The sequence below is a fragment of the Mycena indigotica genome (assembly GCF_014461135.1).
Source record: "Mycena indigotica strain 171206Taipei chromosome Unknown Mind.scaff0004, whole genome shotgun sequence".
Lineage (NCBI taxonomy): Eukaryota > Fungi > Basidiomycota > Agaricomycetes > Agaricales > Mycenaceae > Mycena > Mycena indigotica.
The window spans coordinates 3,613,167-3,635,120 of NW_023503003.1; the positions used below are offsets into that span (position 1 = coordinate 3,613,167).

Below are 21,954 nucleotides of genomic sequence, written 5' to 3' on the forward strand. Positions count from 1 at the left end.
AAGTAATGTACTGGAATGTTCTTGTGTGTGTTATTTGAAGGGATGCGCATTGTTTGTCTGTGACCCGGATTATGTCATTGGACGCGACCACGCGCTGAAATACAAAATCACGAGACCAGTGATCGTGAATTTGTTGACTTTCGTTTCTGCCACCATGATCACCCACCTCGACTTCGCCGCTCGGGACGTGGCCACAAAACGGGCTCTGGAGAGTCTATCGCTCTCCGTCGCCAAATGCAAAAAAATTGTCGTCGTTACGGGGGCCGGGATCTCATGCTCTTCTGGAATTCCCGTACGTGTCGTCTCATGTTCTCATGGCCAGCGAGCTTATCGTCGAGCAGGATTTCCGCTCCTCTGACGGTCTCTACGCGCTTGTAAAGGAGCAATACCCCGACGTTGTGCTCAAGGGGCGCGACCTCTTCGACGCGTCGCTATTCCGCGACTCGACATCAACCGCTGTCTTCCACACATTCATCGCCCAACTCAAACAGTCGATCGACGCTGCCGAACCTGGCCCAACACACCATTTTATTCAGACGCTCGACGGCAAAAAGAAGCTACTCCGCTCGTATACACAAAACATTGACGGTTTCGAGGCAAGGGTTGGGCTGCTGGGTAGTGGGAGCCACGAAGCGAAATCCGAGGGCAAGGGAAAGTCCAAGCTACGGACTAAGGATGTGAAGAACGTCCAACTCCATGGCGATATTCATCGCGTCCGATGCAGGTCGTGCTCTGCCGAGTATCCTTGCTCACGGGAGTATTTGGACATTTTCCTTCAAGGCGACGCGCCAGATTGTCCGGAATGTCTTGGACGAGGTTTGTCATTCGGTTCCCTCGTCCCATCATCGTCTCATAATTTTTATTCTAGCGAAAGCACGAGCCGCCCGTTCAGCGCGAACCATCAAAGTCGGCTCATTACGTCCCGCCATCGTTTTGTACGATGAGCCCCATCCTCTCGGCGACGAAATTGGTCTGATACAATCGTCTGACCTCACACGCAAGCCCGACATGCTCATTATCATGGGCACTTCACTGAAAGTGCACGGTCTGAAGAAACTCGTCAAGGAGTTTGCTAGGACCGTTCACGGCCACTCAACCGATAGTCCTAAACCCAACAGCAAAAAGCATGCGGGCAAGGTCATCTTCGTCAACAGGACACCGCCATCGTCTGAATGGAATGGGATTATCGACTTTCACGTTGAGGGAACGACGGATGAGTGGGTTGCGCGCGTGCTTGAGGAGTGGAAAAAGTCGCGTCCACAAGACTGGGAAGTACAGAAGACGCTGGTGGCGGCGGAGAACGGGGATGTGAGTATGAGCAGCCCGCTCAACTTCAAGGTGGTCGCATCGACCAAAGACAGGACCAAAAAAGGTTCGTATTTTTTTTGCTGTTTTTGCTTTGACCTCCGCTGACCAATTGAATAGAGACCAAGAAGAAGCCGCGAAACGACGGAGAAAATGTGCCTCCTACTCACGAGTCGACCGACATGGTGCTCAGCACTCCGGATATTGCTGCGACAATTGCGAAAAGCGGGGCATTCTTCACGCAAACTCCTCCATTATCGCCAAGCAAAAGGAGGCAAACCAACTCGCACTATACGTCCGAATCGAGCCCGTCGAAGAGGAGAACGTTGTCACCCATGAAGGGGTTGGATGATTCAGCGCGAGGGTTGTTGTTTGGTGTCCCTCAAACAAGTTCGATGGATTTGGATGTCTTTGACGACTTGTCGATGGAGAGTCCGGTCAAGTCCAAGGCGAAGCCGTTGAGGAGAGGTCGAAGCACAGTGCGCCCACTTGAGCTATAGCATTATTATCATTATTTGTCATTTTTTTGTACTTTTAACGGCAATTTTTCAACGCGGATACACACAAAGCAAGACAAGTACAGGAGGCGGCGACAGCCCTAGTCGGTGATGAGTTCAGAGACGCTCCAGTCTTCAAAGCTGCCATCCGGTAGATATCGGCGGATGATGAGGGGTATTTTGCGTTGGGAGAGCTCTTTAATGGCGATTTGTAGGGCATCGGTTTCGCCGTCTAGTGGAACAAGTACTGGGGCGTTCATGCTAGCAGATTTTGAGCAAGTTTTGGGTCGTTTTTGGAGGCAGGCCTACCTAATTTGTAAGGCGCGGGTCCCAAGTATCCGAGCGCGTTCGTATTTTGTGAGATATGGTGTTGTAACGCGGACTTTATTCGGTTGCCGCTCCCCAGCAAGCCCATTCCCCGCTGACGGCTGTTGCTGTTGTGGCTCGGCGTTGCCCATTTCGTGGTCTTCGCCATTGATCCCATTTGCCTGGCCGCCCTCGCCTTCGCCGTCTCCCTCGAGGTTTTGCTGGTCTTGCTGCTCGCCGGCAAGAAGGTCGTAGTTGTCATCCTAAAGACGCGCAGATCGGTATACTGTCTGTTTTCGGGAACGTTTTCTAACATACAAATGTTTCGTCGCCCCCAAATCTGGAGGGAGGTGAGTTAGCGGGTGATTGCTTACTTGGGAGCTATGTGTGAGCCCTTACCCGTGGTCATCGAAGTCGAAGTCGTCCCCACCACCACCTCCGCCATCGTAGCCGTCGTCCGACATGACTGTTGATTCGAGGAAATATCTTGTCACGGCGGTCACACGCCCAAACTTTCACCATGACTTGTTTGCGGTTCCTTGCTGCAGTTCACCAGGCTCAATTATTGGGTCGTGGTGCACCTTCGATTGGCTATGTCTGCAGAAAGGCTCAGCTATGAAGTCACTATTGACGTGCTTTTTTCTTCTTCACTATCTTCAAGTTGAATGCGCCGTCTCCTCCGCCGATGATCTCTGACTCCCAAGTGAGTCAAGCTCTGCCCTTGAAGCACAAAATTTGAAGACGCGTATGCTTCTTGCGAACTATCTCGACTCCTCCGAGTAGCGACCAACTCGAAGCCCAGCGGATCGAAATGATTGCAGGGACTGCCAATGGTTCTAGTGCTCTCAGGCGTGATGCTGTGTGTGTTTTCGTGCTCAAGGCGTGATAGTGGGTCCGCCGCTAGTTCCCATATGTATCCTTTGTTGTTCGTGTACTGGCTCTCGGGTGTAAATGTCGAGAAATGACTTGATGTGATCATGACAAACCAACTTCTTCGTCTTTTGCTTTTACCTCTCGAAGTCGTGCCTCGCAGCTTTAATATCGACGGTGGATCGCTGGCTAAGACCGACGGTCCGCCGTCAATCTCGATGGATCGCCGGGCCTATCGACAATTTTGCACAAATCCGGTGCAAATCGATCTCCCAGAAAATGTACCCATATATCGACATTTGCGACCAACTCAACTCAGCCGACTCATCGTATGTCCTCGGTCCATGTTTCTCCCGGGAAAAAGCCAGCAAAGACACGCACAGCTGAACTAGCTCATCAAAGAGAAGCTGTGGTTCACGTCCGATAACCTTTTTGGTTTGTTTCAACTCGGCCCCGCTCGAAGTTTGCTGGACACCTCGAATTGTCTTTCTAGCTAATATGCTGAGATATGTTTTCCCTTTATTTTGGCTGCGGCGGCCTGGGCTGCCTTGTGTTTGCTGCGGGGTCTAAAGCAAAGTCAATCGTTGAATGCTGTTGTGGGCGGTTCGGAATCAGAGGAAATGGAAGGAATGTTCTTCTCGAAACTTGACATGACAGTAGCCGCTCACAAATGATTTATGCACATTTGGAGGCAATCGAGTATCTCTTTTTTAAGCAGGTTTGCAACTCTGACCCCAACCATTACCATCCTTTTCTCTGCTATGCCGCAAAAGACCACCAACGCTCGCGCTTGGGGCACTCGTTTCGACACTCTCCCTTCTTCTCCTCCTTCTTCCCCACCGCCACCCAACGCTGAGGTCATCGGTGGCACACCCAGCGCTGACGCATCGACATACAAAAAGACAGAGAAAGCGGTGACTCCCCACGACGCCAGCGTCTTCGTTGGCAGGTGCGTTCATTTATTGTGTTCTCCCTTCTCGTTGTTGTTGTTGTTGTCGTCGTCGTCATGCTGATGCGTTTTCCTAGTCTCCCCACCAACATCGAACACAACGAACTCACTCGTCTGCTCGGGGAACACTTGTCCGAGCACACTGAAATCAAGAACCTCAAGATCATTCGAGATTCCAAAGGCGGCGTCTGTGCATTCGTCCAATGCGAGGTTGTCGCGTTTCTTCCCAGCCTTTGTCTGTTATCGTCGTTTCTCACGCGTCTTTTGGCTCTAGGATGCAACCGCTGCTGCGTCGTTGATTCACACACTCCAAACTAGCGTCCCGAAACCATTCTTTGGTCGTATCCTACGCTACGAGCCAGCGCGAGCATTCCGCACATTGTTCATTTCCTACCGGTCAGCTGGTTCCTCGTGCCCGTTACCTACCTCTTCCAAACCGTAATCACAGTCCACCTATCCAGTACAAAAGCGATGGGGAGGCCATCGCCCTGGATCTCCCCCATGCTATGCGGATGTGGCGTCCGCGTAATACCAAGTACGTGACCTGACGCGTCTCGCTTCTTTGCACTTAACCTTCATTTCGTTAGATATCTATCTATCCTTTACAACAATGAGGCCATTGAGGCTGAGAACAGCGCCGTCTGCGACCCCAACTGTGAGCCGGTCTTGTTCTTGCAGCCAGTGATTCTGGACCAAACGGTCAGTGGTTACGTCAGCTTATTATTCTCGTGCTGAGCTCGTTTTGCAAGACCCTCGAGCGTCTCTGTGCTCACTTTGGTCCACTCGAACACTTTTCGGTGCTCAACAAGCTGAACGTGGAAGAGGGTTCGTCACTCCTGACGTTCATCATACACCCACCTGATAATTGCCTTAGACCAGGAAGTAAAATCGACCACGCGATCTTATCCTCAGCCACACGATGGGCCCCGTCTTCCTGGTATGAACCCAGGCTGTTTCGAGGTTAAGTGGGTCCACCGCGACGACTCGGTCAGCGCGTTAATGGTAAGAGCACATTTGAATCATTTTGCATCCGCTCATCACTTCCAAGACTTTGCGACGCGTTCCTCATCTCACCGTCTCATGGGCGCATCAACCTCAAAGCGGACCTGACTTCTACCAAAACCGTCCTCCCAGCAACCATCCTCTCGACGTCCAAAATAACGCACGAGCCTCCTCCAATCATCCGACGCCAATCATGCCTTCCGAAACTGACGTCTTCTCGAATTCCAGGGCGAGTCCTGAGAACTGGAACGCCAATGGCTCGTTCGACGAGACCAAAGCCGGAGTAGAGTGGACTTCGGATGTGCATTTCCCACCCCTGGGAGATCGCAAATCGGATCGCAGAGCACAACGTGGCGTGTGGGCAGACAACAAGAAGCCTTCTGCTCATGCGGCGCTCGAGCCAACGGAAAGGTTAGTACTCACAAATATACTACTTGGATCGTCTTGTTACTGACCAAATCGATTTTATAGCAGGCCGTCGTCAGCTCTTTCCGTGGTCATCGCTGGCAAAAATGGTCATAACGAGCTGTCCACCACCGCCAGCGTCGAAGAGAACGAAAATACCCAAGAAGGGGACGAACCTGAGACTCCTGGTCTTGGAATGTCTCCAGTCACGCCAAAGACCAACGACTCGCAACAATTTCCAACAACGCCAGCCACGAGCGTCAGCGAGGACGACACTACTGGCAAGGACGCGAGCTACTTCCCTGGTGGAGAGCCCAAAGGCATTGATCCGACATCTCTTTTTGTCGGCGGCCTCGAGATGTATGGACCTGACGCTTGGGATGAACATCGTGTGACTGCATTGTTCGAAAAATATGGTGGGTTGCAGAGCGTGAGGGTCGTCAAGCCAAGTAAGTTGAAATATTATGTGCCAATATGCAATCTGACCAACGTCTTTTTTTAGCGAACGCGAAAGCTGCATTTGCGTTTGTCAAGTTCAACAACACGGAGTCTCCTGCTCGTGCTGTGATGAACGAGGTATCTGTTATCTACTTGCTCTTAAACAAAGGCTTAAATGTCGTTCATCTAGCACAACTCAGTTCATCATGGTCGAACCATCCGAGTCCAACTCCGAGACTGCAACCCTCCCCGAGGAAGTTTTCGATTCCATGGTCGTGGAACTGCTCGTGGGCGACACCCGCATATGAATTATGGCCAGCGTCGCTTCCAGGAGAATCCTGAGGGAGATATTATGGCTTCCAACCAAGTCGGGCATCGGCAGTCAACTGCCGAGTTTGAGCAGTCCAAGTTTGAAGCCCAATCTCGTTCGGCACCAGTCTCACGCCATACTTCGCCTGAGCCGGAGATCAAACTAGAGCAAGCTACGGGTGAATGGTACGATCAGCCGACCTCGGCAACCATGACACCGCCGCCCCATGCCGGAATTCCGCTCGGCTCGGGGTCACCATACCCCATGCCTGGTGGGGGCTATTACCAGGCACCTTGGCCGCATGCCTTCCCTCAACAAGTTCCATATGTGTCCTACTATCCAGGCTACCCTGCCGGATATCCAATGCCGACACATCAAGGCCATCATTCCCAACAGTTTGCTAGCCCTGTTGGCTCTGATGCGAGCGGCCCGGCTTCTGCTGCGCCTCGTCCATGGCCGATGTACGGAGTCAGTCATTTGTTTCTCGTTGCATCTTCTATGCTCTTGCTGAACCACGATAGTACTATAATCTTCCTTATCCATATGCGACGGCGCAAACTTCTGGCGAGAAGTCTCCCAGCCAGTCGCAGGCTCCGTTGCAGCCTACTGGTTTCATTCAAAATGGAGCTGGAACCCTCATTCCTCTCTATCAACCGGAAGCTCTGGACCACTACATGACGTCGAACCACATAAATCAGTCTGTGTCAGCTCAGACTCAGCAACCAGTCCCACAACAGCAAGGCCCTCCCGCTGTCCCCGTTGCTCATGGCACTCCTCAATTCGCTCAATATGCCCCTCCGGGTTATGCATATCCCAACGCGATGCCACCCATGATGGGAATGCAGCCCCGTCCATTCCCAGCAATGACCGAAGCTGCCTGGGTCGCGCAGTCGCAAGTCATGTTGAGCCAAGGAAATTCGCCCAACATCCCTTCGCTGCCGTTCCGTGGCCAACAATTCCCAGATGTGAATGCTGGTAATAATGGACCAAACAACAATCGCCGTCAAGGACCTGGTGGTCGACGGGACCAGGGCGGTCACAACCGTGGCGGACAGCCCAAGGGCATGGCGGGCCGCCAACACCAGAATCGGGCTGGAGGGAGTTTGCAGTTCCATCCCAATGGCGAGCTTCCTCAGCATCTTCCTCGCGCTCCGCAGTTCCCGACGCTTGCCACCGACCACGGACACGGCCAATGGATCTCAACCACCGCGCATCAGTAAACGAACAATCTCCTCTCATTTTCTGTTGTTTTTTTTTCACCCGTTGTTTCTCTTCCTCAGGAGGAATCCCATCTCTCTCGCATGCATTTTTATTTATGCGCTCGCTATCTTCTCTCTGCTTTTGTTGTTGTCGTCACCGCAATCCCCAAACCATATCGCACCTTATAATCCTATCACACATTTCCTTCATGTATTCTAACCCCCCTGTACGCATTACCGCTATAAGCCCTACTTTTTTACCTACCACATTGTACTACGTAGTTTGTCTGCCCAGTGGCGAAAAAAATAAATAGAGATCAGTCTGCATCAAGTAGGAATTTTCCACGATTAGATAAGATGATAAGTCATGTGATAAATTAGATGTACTGGCGTTCCTAATGCACCAAGCCAACCACCAAGCAGTCATTTATGTTTTTCTGGTCTGGAATAATCTTTTGTATCCTAAAGCGTACCCACAACGCATGAAGCTCGAATATGCTATGCGATGCTGGGCATCTGGACAGTCATGGTGCTGGTCGCTTAATGTTTAGTATGGCGAGAGAGGAGCTCGATTCCGGGTCGGCCATTTCACGACTTTAAATAGTAGAGGATGCCAACTTCTTGTGAATGATGATGCCGATATTAGTTTGTATTCAGAAAACAAGTATTTACTAGTACTAGTATGAGGACCAGCAACAGAGGAATGTTAGACGCTATGGCTAACCATGTGACGTTCGAACCCGACATAACTCAGCGGAGTCATTGGACAAGCAAATCACTTGCTTGCGTCTCGTCCTAATCAAGAGGCGCATTGAAACAGGTGTAGCTGCCAGCCCACCTCCCGTCCATGTCGGCGCCGCCATCTTCGATTCGTGTTACCCAAAGCGCCATGCGGCAGGTCAGGTAGGGAATGCGGGATTTGATGCGCCGACTGTCGGGGTCTCTCTTCAGAGTTGTCGCGCCTACTGGATACACGGGGCGCTCTGTCTGCAATGCCCAAGCTTGATGGTCAGACGAGTATTGATTTCCACAGAGAATGAGAATGACTCACTAAAATCAAAGCAAAACTTGAATACGGTGGATGCCGTCGTGGAGCACAAACATCAACGTTGTGGCTAGCCATGTGACGTTCGAACCCGACATAACTCAACGGAGTCATTGGACAAGCAAATCACTTGCTTGCGTCTCGTCCTAATCAAGAGGCGCATTGAAACAGGTGTAGCTGCCAGCCCACCTCCCGTCCATGTCGGCGCCGCCATCTTCGATTCGTGTTACCCAAAGCGCCATGCGGCAGGTCAGGTAGGGAATGCGGGATTTGATGCGCCGACTGTCGGGGTCTCTCTTCAGAGTTGTCGCGCCTACTGGATACACGGAGCGCCTGGTCTCCGTTTCTCAAGCTTCAAGCTGTCGTAAATCGAGATATAAATATGTTAACTGTGTCTGAGACTTTGCACTGGCCTCGGACTGAATCTGCATTTCGAGCGGCATAGTGTTTGAAATGTATTCGGACCATCTCAGTGAATTCCACTTGCGTTTCATTTTGCCGGGAGGGCCTCGGCACATGTCATCGCTCGCGGTCCGCGTTACGGATGTATGAATATGGAGTCCGGCCAGTAAGTAGTAAGACAATGGTTGCCCAGCGTCCTGATGCATAGCTGGGCAGGACCGAGTGTGGTTAGTCGAAGACTCGGACTCACTATAAGGTGGAATGAGTTGTGCTGGTCATATAACAAAAACGAAACGGACAAAGCTCTATTCCAATAAAATCCGTTGCACTTCGTGAAGAGGATGGTTTGCATTAGTCCTGGTAGGGTGGGATATTGGAGTATCGGAACAAGAGAGTATTCTGGCGTCAACGAGCCGCGGCATACAACAGCTGGATGCGGTCCAAGGTCAAGTCATGACTTCCTAACAAGAAAAGCCAGCAATCCTCGTTGTTGCGGGTTGTTGTCATGAGCAAGCCATGCTCGATCTCCTCCATCCTTCGTAATGACAGATGCGACCATGATTCGACGTTTTGGGTTCGCTTTAGGATACAGAAGGTTACTTCATTCAGAACAGAGAAGCAGAAATAACTGCTTGGTGCATTACTAGTAGGAACGCCAGTACCAGCGCGAGGAAAAACCACGAGTGTACCTGGGCTCTGGCAGCTGACAAAATCCTTGCACGTAACACTAGCAAGAGATACGAGTCAGTGGAGAACGAAGTAGGAACCAACCCAGAAGTGGAAGCCCAAAACATCCGCCAAGCACATCGGCTCCGACTTAGCTAAGATGATAAAGACCGGTGAGAAGTACGGGGTCGGGACGAATGCAATAGCGGTGTCGCAGAGAGACATGCCAATCTGGTTGTCAAACAACCACGAATAACAATGGCATCTTCAACACGCCGAGAGAGGTCATCAAACGGCTTCGGGAAAAACACCGAATCCGCACGGTGAGGGACGCCGAAGAGCTTGCACGAGAAGCACACACACAGGGCCACATAAACTGCAGATGCGCCGTGTGCCAGTGAACGCGGGCGATAACAGGCTGCCGTCACCTCCCATAATACTCTAAGTGCTTCAAGAAAGCAAATGGATTGATGAACGCTCTGTAGATGACAAATGGGACCCGAGAGCAGCCCAACCCGAATTCTGGGATTCGCAGTTGGATATGGACATGCAAATCATGGATGACGACCATACCCTCCTCTTTTGACCCACGTGTCACCACGCATGGAACGATTGCTGACACGCTTCGGGTATTCACAGAGGGTCAAGCGAACACCGCATACGAATCCCCGGACAGGCAAGAACGAACGCGACCAGGTGCCAGATTTTCACTGACGGTCATCGATAAACAACGGCACCCCCCCAAACCCGTGCTGGCGCTGAAATATTCTTCAGTGTTGGGGTCCCGCGTAATAGAGCCCTGCGAACTCGGGCCGCCAAATCAAGTGGGCGAGATGGTGGCCGCAAAAGAAGCGGCAGAGATGGACCCAAGCGAGGGGAGGGTTGCAATCTCGGAGTTGGACTTGGATGGTTCGACCATGATGAACTGAGTTGTGCTAGGTGAACGACATCGAAACCTTTGTTGTTGAAGAGCAAGTATGTAGATAACAAATACCTTGTTCATCACAGCACGAGCAGGAGACTCCGTGTTGTTGAACTTGACAAGCGCAAATGCAGCTTTCGCGTTCGCTAAAAAGGACGTTGGTCAGATTGCGTATTAGACACCAAATATTTCGACTTACTTGGCTTGACGACGACCCTCACACTCTGCAACCCACCATATTTTTCGAACAAGGCAGTCACACGATGGCATCGAGGCCGCCGACAAAAAGAGATGTCGGATCAATGCCTTTGGGCTCTCCACCAGGAAAGTAGCTCGCATCCTTGCCAGTAGTGTCGTCCTCACTGACGCTCGTGGCTGGCGTTGTTGGAAATTGTTGCGAGTCGTTGGTCTTTGGCGTGACTGGAGACATTCCAAGACCAGGAGTCTCAGGTTCGTCCCCTTCTTGGGTGTTTTCGTTCTCTTCGACACTGGCGGTGGCGGAAAGCTCGTGATGAGCGTTTTTTCCAGCGATGACCGTGGAAAGCGCTGACGACGGCCTGCTGCTATAAAATCGATTGGTCAGTAACAGGACGATCGATTTGGGAGGACTAACCTTTCCGTTGGCTCGAGCGCCGCATGAGCAGAAGGCTTCTTGTTGTCTGCCCACACGCCACGCCGTGCTCTGCGATCCGATTTGTGATCTCCCAGGAGTGGGAAATGCACATCCGAGTCACAATGACTTCAGTCACCATTCCGACAGTTGTTACATGGAAGGCATGTCTGGTTCACATAAGGCTGTATAGTATATGATGTATAGTAGGAGTAGGAGTGTTGTAATAGATATCAAACCATCTTCGTGCGTTTACGTCCGGGGGGTCCATCGTTTTGATCATCGTTTTGACGCTTTTTACCAACGACAACAAATGAGACTGCAAGTCAAGGCATGTAAACCGCTAGTAATAAAAGATCTGAATCACGTACCCACTGCTTTGGCAATCTTTTTGATAACGTGATCTTGGAGCGTTATGAGGATACTGAAACAAAGACAAGTAAGCGGAGAACATACCTTCTTTTGGTTCATTGACGGAACGACCTTGGTGACGACTACTACCAGTGATGTTATGATCTTCTTGTTTGGTACTGACTTCGTCATGGTCATTGTGGTTGTCGTCGTGGTCGTGGTCCCGGTCGCGGTCGTGGTCCTGGTCCCGGTCCCGGTCCCGGTCATCATCATCGTCATCACTGCTGGACTCGCCAACCAATGCCTCCACAATGCTCTCGTCGTCCAAGCCCTCGATACTTTGAACAAATTCCGTCCGAGCCTTTCCCGCCAGGCGTTGAACCCGCTCGCGCAGTGCCAACGCGTCCTTCTTCTGAGCTGCATACGTCTCGCGTTCTTGCTTCTTGCGAGCGACATGTTGCTGGACGACACCTCGGCAGATTACCACCCGATCTGCAGCCTCACTTTGGGTCTCAATGGCCTTTTGTACGGCCAGTCGCGCCTGTCGTTCCAAGACTTCAGCAGTGTTGAACTCGCCGACAGCGGCCTCGAAGACAGGGTCCCGTGGAAGTGGTACTGGAGCCGTCAGGGAGTGCATAGTACTCGAATACGCATTACTCACCAGTAGTGGCGTTTTCTTTGTCACGCGCGTTGGCAGGAACTCGCTGACGACTGTCTACCATTCGCACAAGAGAGTTAGACATATGAAAAGACATGGCGACCAGTAACGAACCTTGCAGACAGCGCAACCCGTCTTCCGCTCTTCGTAGGCGGTCAGCGGCGGTGGGATGACAATATTTGGCGACAATCTTTTGCTCTTGGGCGGTGCCTTTCAACGCGATGTCGCGTTCACATTCTTCGTTGAATTCGCGGATGAGGTGCGTTATATCGGTATTTGTGGCCATGGTTGGAGGGGAAAGAATGGTGAAACACGTGAAAACCGTGACGGCGAGTGATAACGTCATCAATGATGGCTGCCCAACTTGAATTTAATCTGCAAGCTTTGGGCAACGTGCTCGGTGAGGAGCAAGGAATCCATCGCATCGCTAGGAACATCGAGTACAGTTTGGAGAGGGGTGAGTCGTTTTTCGTCCAGAGAGTCTATGGGTAATCCTGCAATCGAATCATGCAGCAACCCCGTTCCGTCCGAGTCAACGACAGTTTAAAACTTTCTCCTTGCCCGCGCATAGTATAAAACGACATCCGTTGCAACCAACAAGGATACATTCCCCATCCGTAGTATAGGCAAAAGACTGTTGGATGTGCTGTTTGCAGCAGAAACGCGGTCGTCCTCCTTCCTTACTCCGGACGCATCTTCGTGAAGAGACACCATTTGGCCATCCAATGAAGACGCAGCAATATCTTCCCCATCTGACCAAAACGTGAAGCACAAATTCGCGGTCCCGGGAGCCGTTGACGAGTTAATTGGCCCCAGAAGGCGAAAAGTCGAGAGCGCTGATGTGGGCTTAGTACCCAGTTAAGACATCGAGTAATTTTCCTGTCTGCACGGACCAGACGAAGACCTTGAAAGAGTCCGTGGAGGTGCGAAAGATGCCTGGATGGTGAAGCGGAATACATAACACACTCCCGTGTTTGGCGAATGCGACAGAGGAAATTGGTGCAGTGTGTTGCGTCAAGGTGATAAAGCAGAAGCCAAAATGTGTGGACCAGACTTCGATTTTGCCATCGACCATCGGGAGCATAGGCGAGGGTGTTCATGTCGTGGAAATGGCCCTGTTGCTTGAGGGATATACAACTCGGACTGCCATTCCCGAACAAGCAACTGCCCGAGCTTTTTTGCACCAAAAAAAAAATTCCTCGCCTGAGACATGCACGTTGGAGAACGCCGACATTTCCCAATGGTCATAGACACCGGTCGGAAATCCAACAATGGGTATGCGTGTGATGTGGTGCATACGACTTTTTGTGTTAGCTTGGTTGAAGCAATGACGCTTGTAGACGCCCCATCGTGTGTTGGCGATGATATTGCTTCCAGTGCCTTGCAAGGTCGATGCGATAAGCTCCTTTTTGACTCTGAATCTTTTTTCTTCCCAATGAAAACAGCCGCCATTGCGACTGACTGAATATGTCTATGAAAATTGTCAAATTTGTGCAAGAAGGAAGAGCAAGTGAACACGCCGTTGTACCATCGCTGGAGAAGTACTGCGCCCCTGTGCCCAGCAGATGTCTTCGGTCGGAAGGCTTCCAACGAATTGAGGGTGAACAATCGAGCAGTCCGAGTCATGTCTCTCGACGTTGTTATAAAGCAACTAGAGTAGCTCAGACCCAGATGGACAATGAGACGACGACGTACCTCAAGTCTCAATGCTCAGGTTTGACGTGTGCTAGACCTGGAGCTGCGTATCATGCGAATCTAGTTCAAATGAGGTCCCACAGAAAAGTGTCTAATCAGCCACGAACTTTCCGTCGGGGGAGAATTTCATGTCTTTCACTGGCTTCTTGAAGTTAAAGTGGTGGAGCACAGTCAAACTCCGGAAGTTCACAAGGAGGGCGCGGCGCGGCCGTCTTGCGAGCTTTTAGTATTGGTAGATTGGAATGCACAAAAACGCACCATCATCGACGGAAATTTAGACATTTGCGTCGGGACTCAAAGCTATTGCAGCAATGTTCTTGCCACTCTCAAAAGGAATTGATCAGTCAGGCAAAGAAACAAGCACAGAACGACGCCGCACCTGAAATATTGAGAAGTTTCCCACTGGACTGAGGAGGGGGGGTGAAAAGCACATTCCCTTGTCGATAGACTGTGCCGCAGATGTAAGAGAATTTGTGAATGCATGGGAAGAGCGCAAATACCTTTCACCAAGTTGTAGTCGCCTTGAGTTCACCTTCATGATTTTTTTGGGGGGAGTCACGTATGGGAGGTCACGTATGTCACGTCACTCGCGGTTCTGTACACATGCACAGCCGCGTTTCAAAAATGTTGAGCATAGAAACGTTAGTGGGAAGAGACAAAGTTTTTTAACAAATGTTTTCATCATACAAACTGGACTAAAAAGGTCAAGTTTTCAGCAGAGAAAAATTTATTGGACAACAAATTGGTATTTCAGTGCTACAAATGGTAAGTATTACTATAAATGTTCTTTAGTTACAAAGTTATCTAAAAACATTGGGCTTTTCTACTAGTTTTGAGACCAAGGGAAAATGGATTGTAAAATGTAAACTATTGGAACAAGTGTTTTCAAGTGGAAAAAGTTTAGTTTACTAACTGATTTTTAGGCCTGAAGGACATAATAAAACACTTTGAATAGTAGAATGAGTTTTCTGATATGGAAAATATTAGACTATTTAATGAATTTTTTTGACCTGGAAAATTTCAAATATTCCAATACATTTTTTGACCTGGAATATAAAGACAGGAAAACAATAAATAACTTCACTTGTTGCTTAATTTTTCACCCAAATTCACCTGGATCAGGCAATTTTTCGTCAACTTACACATATATTGCTCTGCTGGCTAACGAGTCTTCTTGAGAGGAAAGATACTGTTCAATGGCATGAACAAAGGTGGTGTCAACCTGCATTGGAGACTAAAGAAGGTCAGATGAGGTCAGATGAAGGCCAACCTGACAGAAGAAAAGGCATACCACAGAGGATTCTATTTGAATCACAAAGTTTTCTAGTTGAAGAACCTCTGTATTAGCTTCCCCATCATTGCCATCTAAGACCTCCTGGAAGATGTCAACTGATTCAGAAGGTTCATCAGGTTCAATAATTGACAGGTCCTGTTCATCAGCAGTGGCTCCTTCAAACACAGCACCTTCTGAATCAAGCAGCTCCTCTGACTCCTCCAGCTGGTGCTGTCAGACTGCGGGTCGGGCCGTGCAAGAACCTCTCCTAAGAACGCGCGCCTGGAACAGAACAGACGGATAGTCGGGCCCGCAAGTACGGCGAGCGGGATAGATCGAAACCGAAAGGGCCCGTGAACTTGGTCCCTTGCCGTGGTCGGTGGTCAAAGGTTCGAATCGGGTCGTGTCGGGCCCGATGAGTCGATAACGCCTCCTTGCACGGAGTAAGGTAGTTCTTCAGACGATCTAAGCGATAGAGTACAGGGTACACTATCGCGCCTTATATACACGGGCCCGCAAAAGGGGGTGATTGGACACCCTGGCCTCTCCTCCTCCTCCTCGCTCCCGTTCCTGGCCGCAGAGGGGACGATCGTACATCCCTTGTGGGCCAGACGCTACTCCTAACCTCCTAGCACTCCTCCCCAGTCCCCTTGTGTCGAGTTGGGCTCAGCGACGGCTCAACGCGTCGTTCTTGGTCACATGCTTCCCACGTGTGCATTCCTCCTACTAGGGCACATGTTCCCCGTCGTCACGTGCTGCGTGCTACGGGCCCGCGATGGCCCGACACCAGCGCCGGAGCGGACGGGCTGGGTCTTATCCGTGACAGGTGCCTCTGGAGCCCACCTGCAGGCAAAGGCACTGCTGATTTAACAGAGGCAATCATAGTGGATGCCCTACTGTCAATACCCCTTGCCCAAGCACATTAAAGGCTAGATATATACTCTACCCGTTCTTGAAGGGGGAGGTCTAAAGTAGGGTCTAGTAGGTGTGAGAAGGTGAAGAATAACCAAAAGGCAATACCTTCATTCCCTTGAACTGCATGGGTTGCAACATTCAACTCTCTCTCAAGCCACAGCTGCATATTAGCAATTTCTGATTTAAGTCTCAACTTCTCCTCTCCACACCAATCAACAATATGAAGGTTACGAATGCCTTGCCGAACATCTTCATCCTCAAGCCATCATGGAGGCTGTCCCTCAGTTGGAGTCATCCAGATGTCTTCATGTAATGAGGAGTCTTCTCAGAGTGCTGCCAGAGTGGTTGGCAATGGGCGTGGAACAGCGATCTGACAGTCTGGAGGTCGGAGAATCTCGAACTCAGAGCAATAGCCATTAAACTTCCTAAGTGCTTTGAGTAGAGCAGATTGACGTTTTGTAATAGTTGGACAGGTTGCTTGATATAACTTAGTTCCTAATAACGGTCAGATGACAAGTAGAACAATAGATTTTCGCATCTACCCAATGGTTCCTGTCAGCCTGAGACTGCCTGATCAAGAGTTTCCCACTCTTGAAACAAGCCTATTGCCCTTTGCCGGATATTGATCTTCAGATCACGTGTCAGACTGCGGGTCGGGCCGTGCAAGGTCCTCTCCTAAGAATGTGCGCCCGGAACAGAACAGATGGATAGTCGGGCCCGCAAGTATGGCGAGCGGGGTAGATCGAAACCGAAAGGGCCCGTGAACTCGGTCCCTGGTTGCTGTCGGTGGTCGAAGGTTCGAATCGGGTCGTGTCGGGCCCGATGAGTAGATAGCGCCTCCTTGCACGGAGTAAAGGTAGTTCGTAGACAATCTAAGTGATAGAGTACATGGTATGCTATCGCACCTTATATACGCAGGCCCGCAAAGGGGCCAGCTGGTTCACCTTCCTCTATGCGCAACATATGGGCTGTTGCCCAGAAGTGTTATGCACAACATATGGCCCTACCCAGGCAAGCTATAGGCCATCAACACGATGGCTTCGGACAGCAGGCAAACAGCAATCAATGATGCTTAGCAGGTTCACAGCTGATTTGTCATATTGCTAGTGTCATCATGGATTCGACTGGGCAGGCTTTGTCAGCGTTTCCTGGTTTCTTCCCACTGCCACTACTGACCTGCTGCCTCGGCTTGCGCCAATAGGTGCGCACAATGGCAACATGAACAAGTGATTGAACAGTCTGCTTGGCACCTATACCATACATCCCGGCCGCCCAGTCCCCTTGTGTCGAGTTGGGCTCGGCGACGGACCACGCGCTGCCCCACGTCTGTGACCAAGACGTCACTTCGCCTCATCACCAGCCGCTCGTTGCTGCACGCATTCCACCCGCGCTTCATTCTGCTGTCGATCAGGAACTCAAGCTACACTTTCTGGATGTCCAACTCACGACGTATGCGCACTTGACACCATTCGCGCCGCCATCCTGCCAATCCGACTCAATTCAGAGTGCCTGCGGGCCGGGAACCTTGCTGCACGTTCTTGGCGAGAGTGGGTGCCTGCGTCGGGCCCATATGCGCGCACAACTCCATCAGAGCTTGTGCGAGACGCCACCGCTGTTGTCCTATCGTCTCCCGGTGAGTGAATTCAGCTCACTTCTTGACGCAAATGCTGAGCGCATGTGTTCCCAGGCATGAAATACTCACCGACGTCACTGTGCCACCCCTGCATTACCTCTGCGCGCGATCGCGTCCCGCTGGCGGCCCTCCGAACAAGCAGCGCCCGATTTTTAGCCCGAGTTTGGGCAAAACCTCGCCGTTTGGGCCGGTACTGGCCTCGGCGTGCGCCCGGCCACATGAAGACAGTCTCATAGGACGTCTCCCAGTCCTCCCGGCGCTCTACGAGGCGCTGCGCGGGCAGCGCTCGTTGTTGGCGGCATTCTCCACAAAATTGGTGAGTGTTGGTGAGCGCCGCGCTCATTTCTGCGTCGATCGGGCTGAAATTCTCACCAGAGGGAGCGGGAGCAAGGCGCTCCAATCCCCGAAATTTTCAAGGGAAACAAACGAGGGGCTGCTTCTGTGCGCAGCAGACGCTACTGCGGCAGATCCGGGGCCGCTGGGATAGGTCCTGGGGCGTTCAGCCTGAAATTTTCAGGACTAGCTGAGGCAATGTGCCCCCCCGTTCGCTGAAAGCTACGGACTGAACGACCCAGCGGTTGGCCCTGCACGGCCCTCCCTCTGTTTTCAGAAACGAGCGGCGTTCCGACCAGCGCGTTCGGCCTGTAAACTCACCCCCGGGCAGCAAGAATATGCGGATTCATCTGCTGTAATTTGTAAACTGCGAGCAAAGTGGGGACGTCGACACGCACGTTGTCCGCCACGCACACCCTCGTGCACTGGCGCCGGGCTCGCAACACAGCTTGATACTACGTACACCTGCTTGTAGTTACTCCGTATATCCAGGTGTATGTCTCATAGCTCTATATATATTTATTGTCATACCCCACACATGCATTAACACTTGCCAGAAACGTCGCTCGAACATGTCACATCTGTGACTGAAACTCTCGGAATCGGTTTTTTATTTTGTTTGCACGCAATACTGTATGGTTTCAAAAGAATAAGATGGCCTTAGAAAGAGCAGCAGTGTGATAGTCGGCAGTTCGCGGGGTCTCCGAAAGGGCTACAGGGAAAGGTGAACTCTGCGGATAGCCGGCAGAGTTCAAGAAGGAACCGTATCCGACGGCAGGCGGGAACGTATGGGTACGCCCAGACCGAGGTGACGCCCAGGTAGAGGCGTCGGCGAGAAGAAATAGAAAACGGAAAAGGTCAGACGAGGAACGAGACGGATGAGACTAAGATTTCTAGACGCGTGACTCTAGGTCACGCGTCAACGTAAATACAAAAGTACGATAGGTCGTTTACTAGTCCATATTCGTCACAAAGCCCCCCAACGAGCTAGTGTGCTTTTACCCCTTACGATTGTCCTTCCTTCCGCCACGTGTGTACCTCACCCTTGCCGTCTTGGCCGGCTCATAGCGGGAGAGGCCGCGCCTCTGATCGTAGCGTAGCTTCCTGACCAAGTCGCGTGCCCTTCTGTTGGGCGGCTTGTCAGCCGCTCTCCCACGTTACGAGCACCGACCAGTCGGAGTCTCGTGCCATCCATCCGCACCGCCAACTCCACTCGACCCAGCAGCGGCAAACGCCCGGGTTCCGAGGTCCGCGACTCTTGCTGTGTTGTAGGCTGCGCCGGGTCGCTTAACAGGGGTTTCGGGTTCTCTGCACCTACCAATTCCATTTATCCTTTCATATTAGAATGAACGGCCCGCTGGGCTGCGCATTCTAACATGAAGGGATGACCCCAAATGCCCTATGCTGCAATAAATACTCCAATAATTCTGCAACATCTCTAAGTTCTCAAGTCCCTCAGTGCTAAGTCCCATCTACGCTGCAATAATCCACTGCTATCTGAGTTAGTTTCCTAAATTGGCAAATATGACGTAAATAGTGATAATAGTCACACTTTCTCAACTTAAGCAACAACTTGAAAGTATACTATATGAGAATGTCAGATTCTGTTGTCCTGGTCACAATGTCACACAGTATAAGTATAATGTGTGTGACTAATCCTTAAAAATGAAACTTTGTCAGTTGATGATTATGAATAAGTTATATACTGTAAACAACCAGATGTGACAGTGATATGTGATTGCATTATATAATCCTATCCAGACTTGGGTTGAAGTCAGGTCCTCAGTCAGTCTGCTACATTTGTCACATAGTGTGACAAACTTCCAAAAAGGAATTTTTTGCTGTTTGACAGTACAATCATCAGTGAATGTCGCAGACCGTCACAAATCAAAGTTGTGTATTTTGACTATATAAACAACTTTCATTAAATGACTTATTGTCCCAGCTGAATAATTGTGCTAGCACCAGCCAATCATTAGCTGATCTATACCTGATCTAGTAACGTCTCTTGAAGTACACAACTTACATAAGTCATTGAAGCACTATCAAGGGTACCTGAAAGATAAGATTATTATCCTTGATAATAAAATCTTATTACTATACCTATATCATCTCATAATAATTCATCACATGTATTGATGCTGCAATATCTTTACTAAGTCTACATGAATTCAGATGATTGTTGTCCTACTAGGTAGCCAATTATCAAGGCATAAGATGTCCTGATGTAATTATAGTTCCATGGGTTGAGATCATAATATTATACCAGTTTTTTTCTAGGTTTCATATTTTAAATTTACCCAGGCACAATGATCCCTTGATATCTTGCTAAGGAATCCACGGATAAGCATGATCCAAGTTGCATTCTGGTCTAATAGATGTCTATCTCAGATCTAGTGGCCCCCATAATTTCAAGTATCATTTCTACCAGTATATATAACATATATCATATTATATCAATCTCCCAATAACTCACTGAGAAGTGAGAGGTACCCAATGAAATAAGGGTAGGAAGCATACAGAGGGGTCCTCCAATGAGATTAAATTTCTCACACCACATTATATGCATCGAAAATCTTATTATTCCCTATTATACTGATAAATAGTACTACACATCATACTGGCAATACAGCCATGATCTGCTAGTTGATTATGGATCAAACTACATCAAGTTCAGTCCATGAGGCATATATAGATACCCACATACTCTGATTGGTCTCTATATATCCTTAGAGGATGAATTGAGGTGGACATTCCAAGACAGGTTGCGTGCAGAACTGGTTTACATGAATAATGGGGTCTAGAGGCTGAGTACTAGACATTAAGATGCATGTATAGGGGTGTTTGGATATGTACTAGGACCCTATACTATAATTAGTTGTGGTTCTGGTATGTGTTAGAAGAGGTAGCTGAAGAGAGGGTAGGTACCCATAGAGCAAAAGAGAGTGTCTTTGCAATCACAACTGGTCAGAAAATAATTTCCAGTATGATCCAAAAATTGGATGTAGGATGGTATAGACCCTCAAATGAACCTGTCTAGCACTTGAATCAACCCCATAGCTATTCTGGATCTCTTATAGTATCATTATCAGTGTTATCTCTCCCAAAAATGATGAGTTCACTATATGATGACCTTTGTAAATGTAGTTGATTTGAGTACATCAGCTGGTAAGGGTATCATGCACCTCCCAGGAAATGGTGCCCCCACCATTTTGGCATCTCTCTATCCTGTGTTATATAGCACTTAAGGTCTCTGGGAATTGAATGGCCCTCAAACTTGCTGTGGACTTAGAAATGGGTAGAGGTGTGGGGGACTATCACATGGCATCATATAAACTTAGATCAAGAGATTCCATGCATTTAGTCCCAAGATATCAGCAAAATACTGCTTAATTTGGTATTCAGGCCTGCTTAGCAGTAAATAGATCAAGGTAATTGCAACATAACATATAACTGGTGAGGCTCAAGGATAGTAGGAAGCTATACCTTACAAATGAACTCCATCCCAGCTTTATCCACCATAGATAGCCAGAGATATATGCTCATCTTTCAAAGCTGATGATGGAGATCAAAGGCCACTGATGGGTCAATGCATTGCATTCTCAGTGCCATATTCACTGGGAGTTGAGTGAATAAACACCAGAGGCTCATATTAGAGTAGCCAAACTCACAACTTAGCCACCTTAGATTTTCTAAGTACTAGATATTCTTTTTTTAATGACTCAATAGTTAATATGGTAATCATATCCAACCATAATGATCAAAATACCTTATCAATCAATAGTAATTTTGAAACCCCTCCTCCTAGTACTTCATTCATGCATTTGGCTCAAGCAGATATGGAGATAGCAGCCTATCAGTTATATATGACCTAGTGATGTGTTAGTGCTAACACATTTATTGAGCTGCCACAGTAGGTTATTTAATGGAAGTTTTTTATATAGTCAAAATACACAACTTTGATTTTGTCACAATATGTGACATTCTCTGATGATTCTACTGTTCAGCTGCAAAAAAAAATCCTTTTTTAAGAGATATGTCACACCTCTGACATTCTATACCGTTATATAACAGCATATATATAGCTGAAACCAGCCTTTGATCACCAATATGTATTGGATAATATAGAGAGTCAAAACCAAATAAATGTCACTATAAACTGACAAGATT

At 49.4% G+C, this 21,954-nt stretch overlaps 4 protein-coding genes across 4 annotated transcripts; 2 read left to right on the forward strand and 2 right to left on the reverse strand.

Annotated features, from left to right (window-relative positions):
* Positions 1 to 148: 148 nt before the first annotated feature.
* Positions 149 to 1,805, forward strand: MIND_00503500 (HST3 protein; the record flags this gene model as incomplete). Its single annotated transcript, XM_037361829.1, has 4 exons — positions 149 to 292; positions 342 to 816; positions 869 to 1,372; positions 1,426 to 1,805. Exons 1-4 carry the CDS (start codon positions 155 to 157, stop codon positions 1,803 to 1,805), a joined length of 1,497 nt encoding a protein of 498 aa, XP_037222121.1. The 5' UTR covers positions 149 to 154.
* Positions 1,806 to 1,903: 98 nt separating this feature from the next.
* MIND_00503600 (Dna-directed rna polymerases i) lies at positions 1,904 to 2,587 on the reverse strand (the record flags this gene model as incomplete). Its single annotated transcript, XM_037361830.1, has 4 exons — positions 2,508 to 2,587; positions 2,427 to 2,448; positions 2,112 to 2,371; positions 1,904 to 2,063 (listed from the first exon to the last, which is right to left on the reverse strand). Exons 1-4 carry the CDS (start codon positions 2,570 to 2,572, stop codon positions 1,904 to 1,906), a joined length of 507 nt encoding a protein of 168 aa, XP_037222122.1. The 5' UTR covers positions 2,573 to 2,587.
* Positions 2,588 to 3,655: 1,068 nt separating this feature from the next.
* MIND_00503700 (RNA binding protein) lies at positions 3,656 to 7,302 on the forward strand (the record flags this gene model as incomplete). The annotated part of the gene is made up of 12 exons (XM_037361831.1): positions 3,656 to 3,927; positions 4,005 to 4,137; positions 4,202 to 4,323; positions 4,376 to 4,462; positions 4,515 to 4,626; positions 4,677 to 4,752; positions 4,802 to 4,929; positions 4,976 to 5,340; positions 5,401 to 5,783; positions 5,837 to 5,910; positions 5,963 to 6,550; positions 6,604 to 7,302. The coding sequence occupies 12 exons, from the start codon at positions 3,656 to 3,658 to the stop codon at positions 7,300 to 7,302; spliced, it is 3,039 nt and encodes a 1,012-aa protein (XP_037222123.1).
* Positions 7,303 to 10,572: 3,270 nt separating this feature from the next.
* On the reverse strand, positions 10,573 to 12,281 carry MIND_00503800 (RNA binding protein; the record flags this gene model as incomplete). Its single annotated transcript, XM_037361832.1, has 6 exons — positions 10,573 to 10,879; positions 10,930 to 10,975; positions 11,298 to 11,330; positions 11,383 to 11,892; positions 11,939 to 11,992; positions 12,050 to 12,281. 6 exons carry the CDS (start codon positions 12,279 to 12,281, stop codon positions 10,573 to 10,575), a joined length of 1,182 nt encoding a protein of 393 aa, XP_037222124.1.
* Positions 12,282 to 21,954: the final 9,673 nt, after the last annotated feature.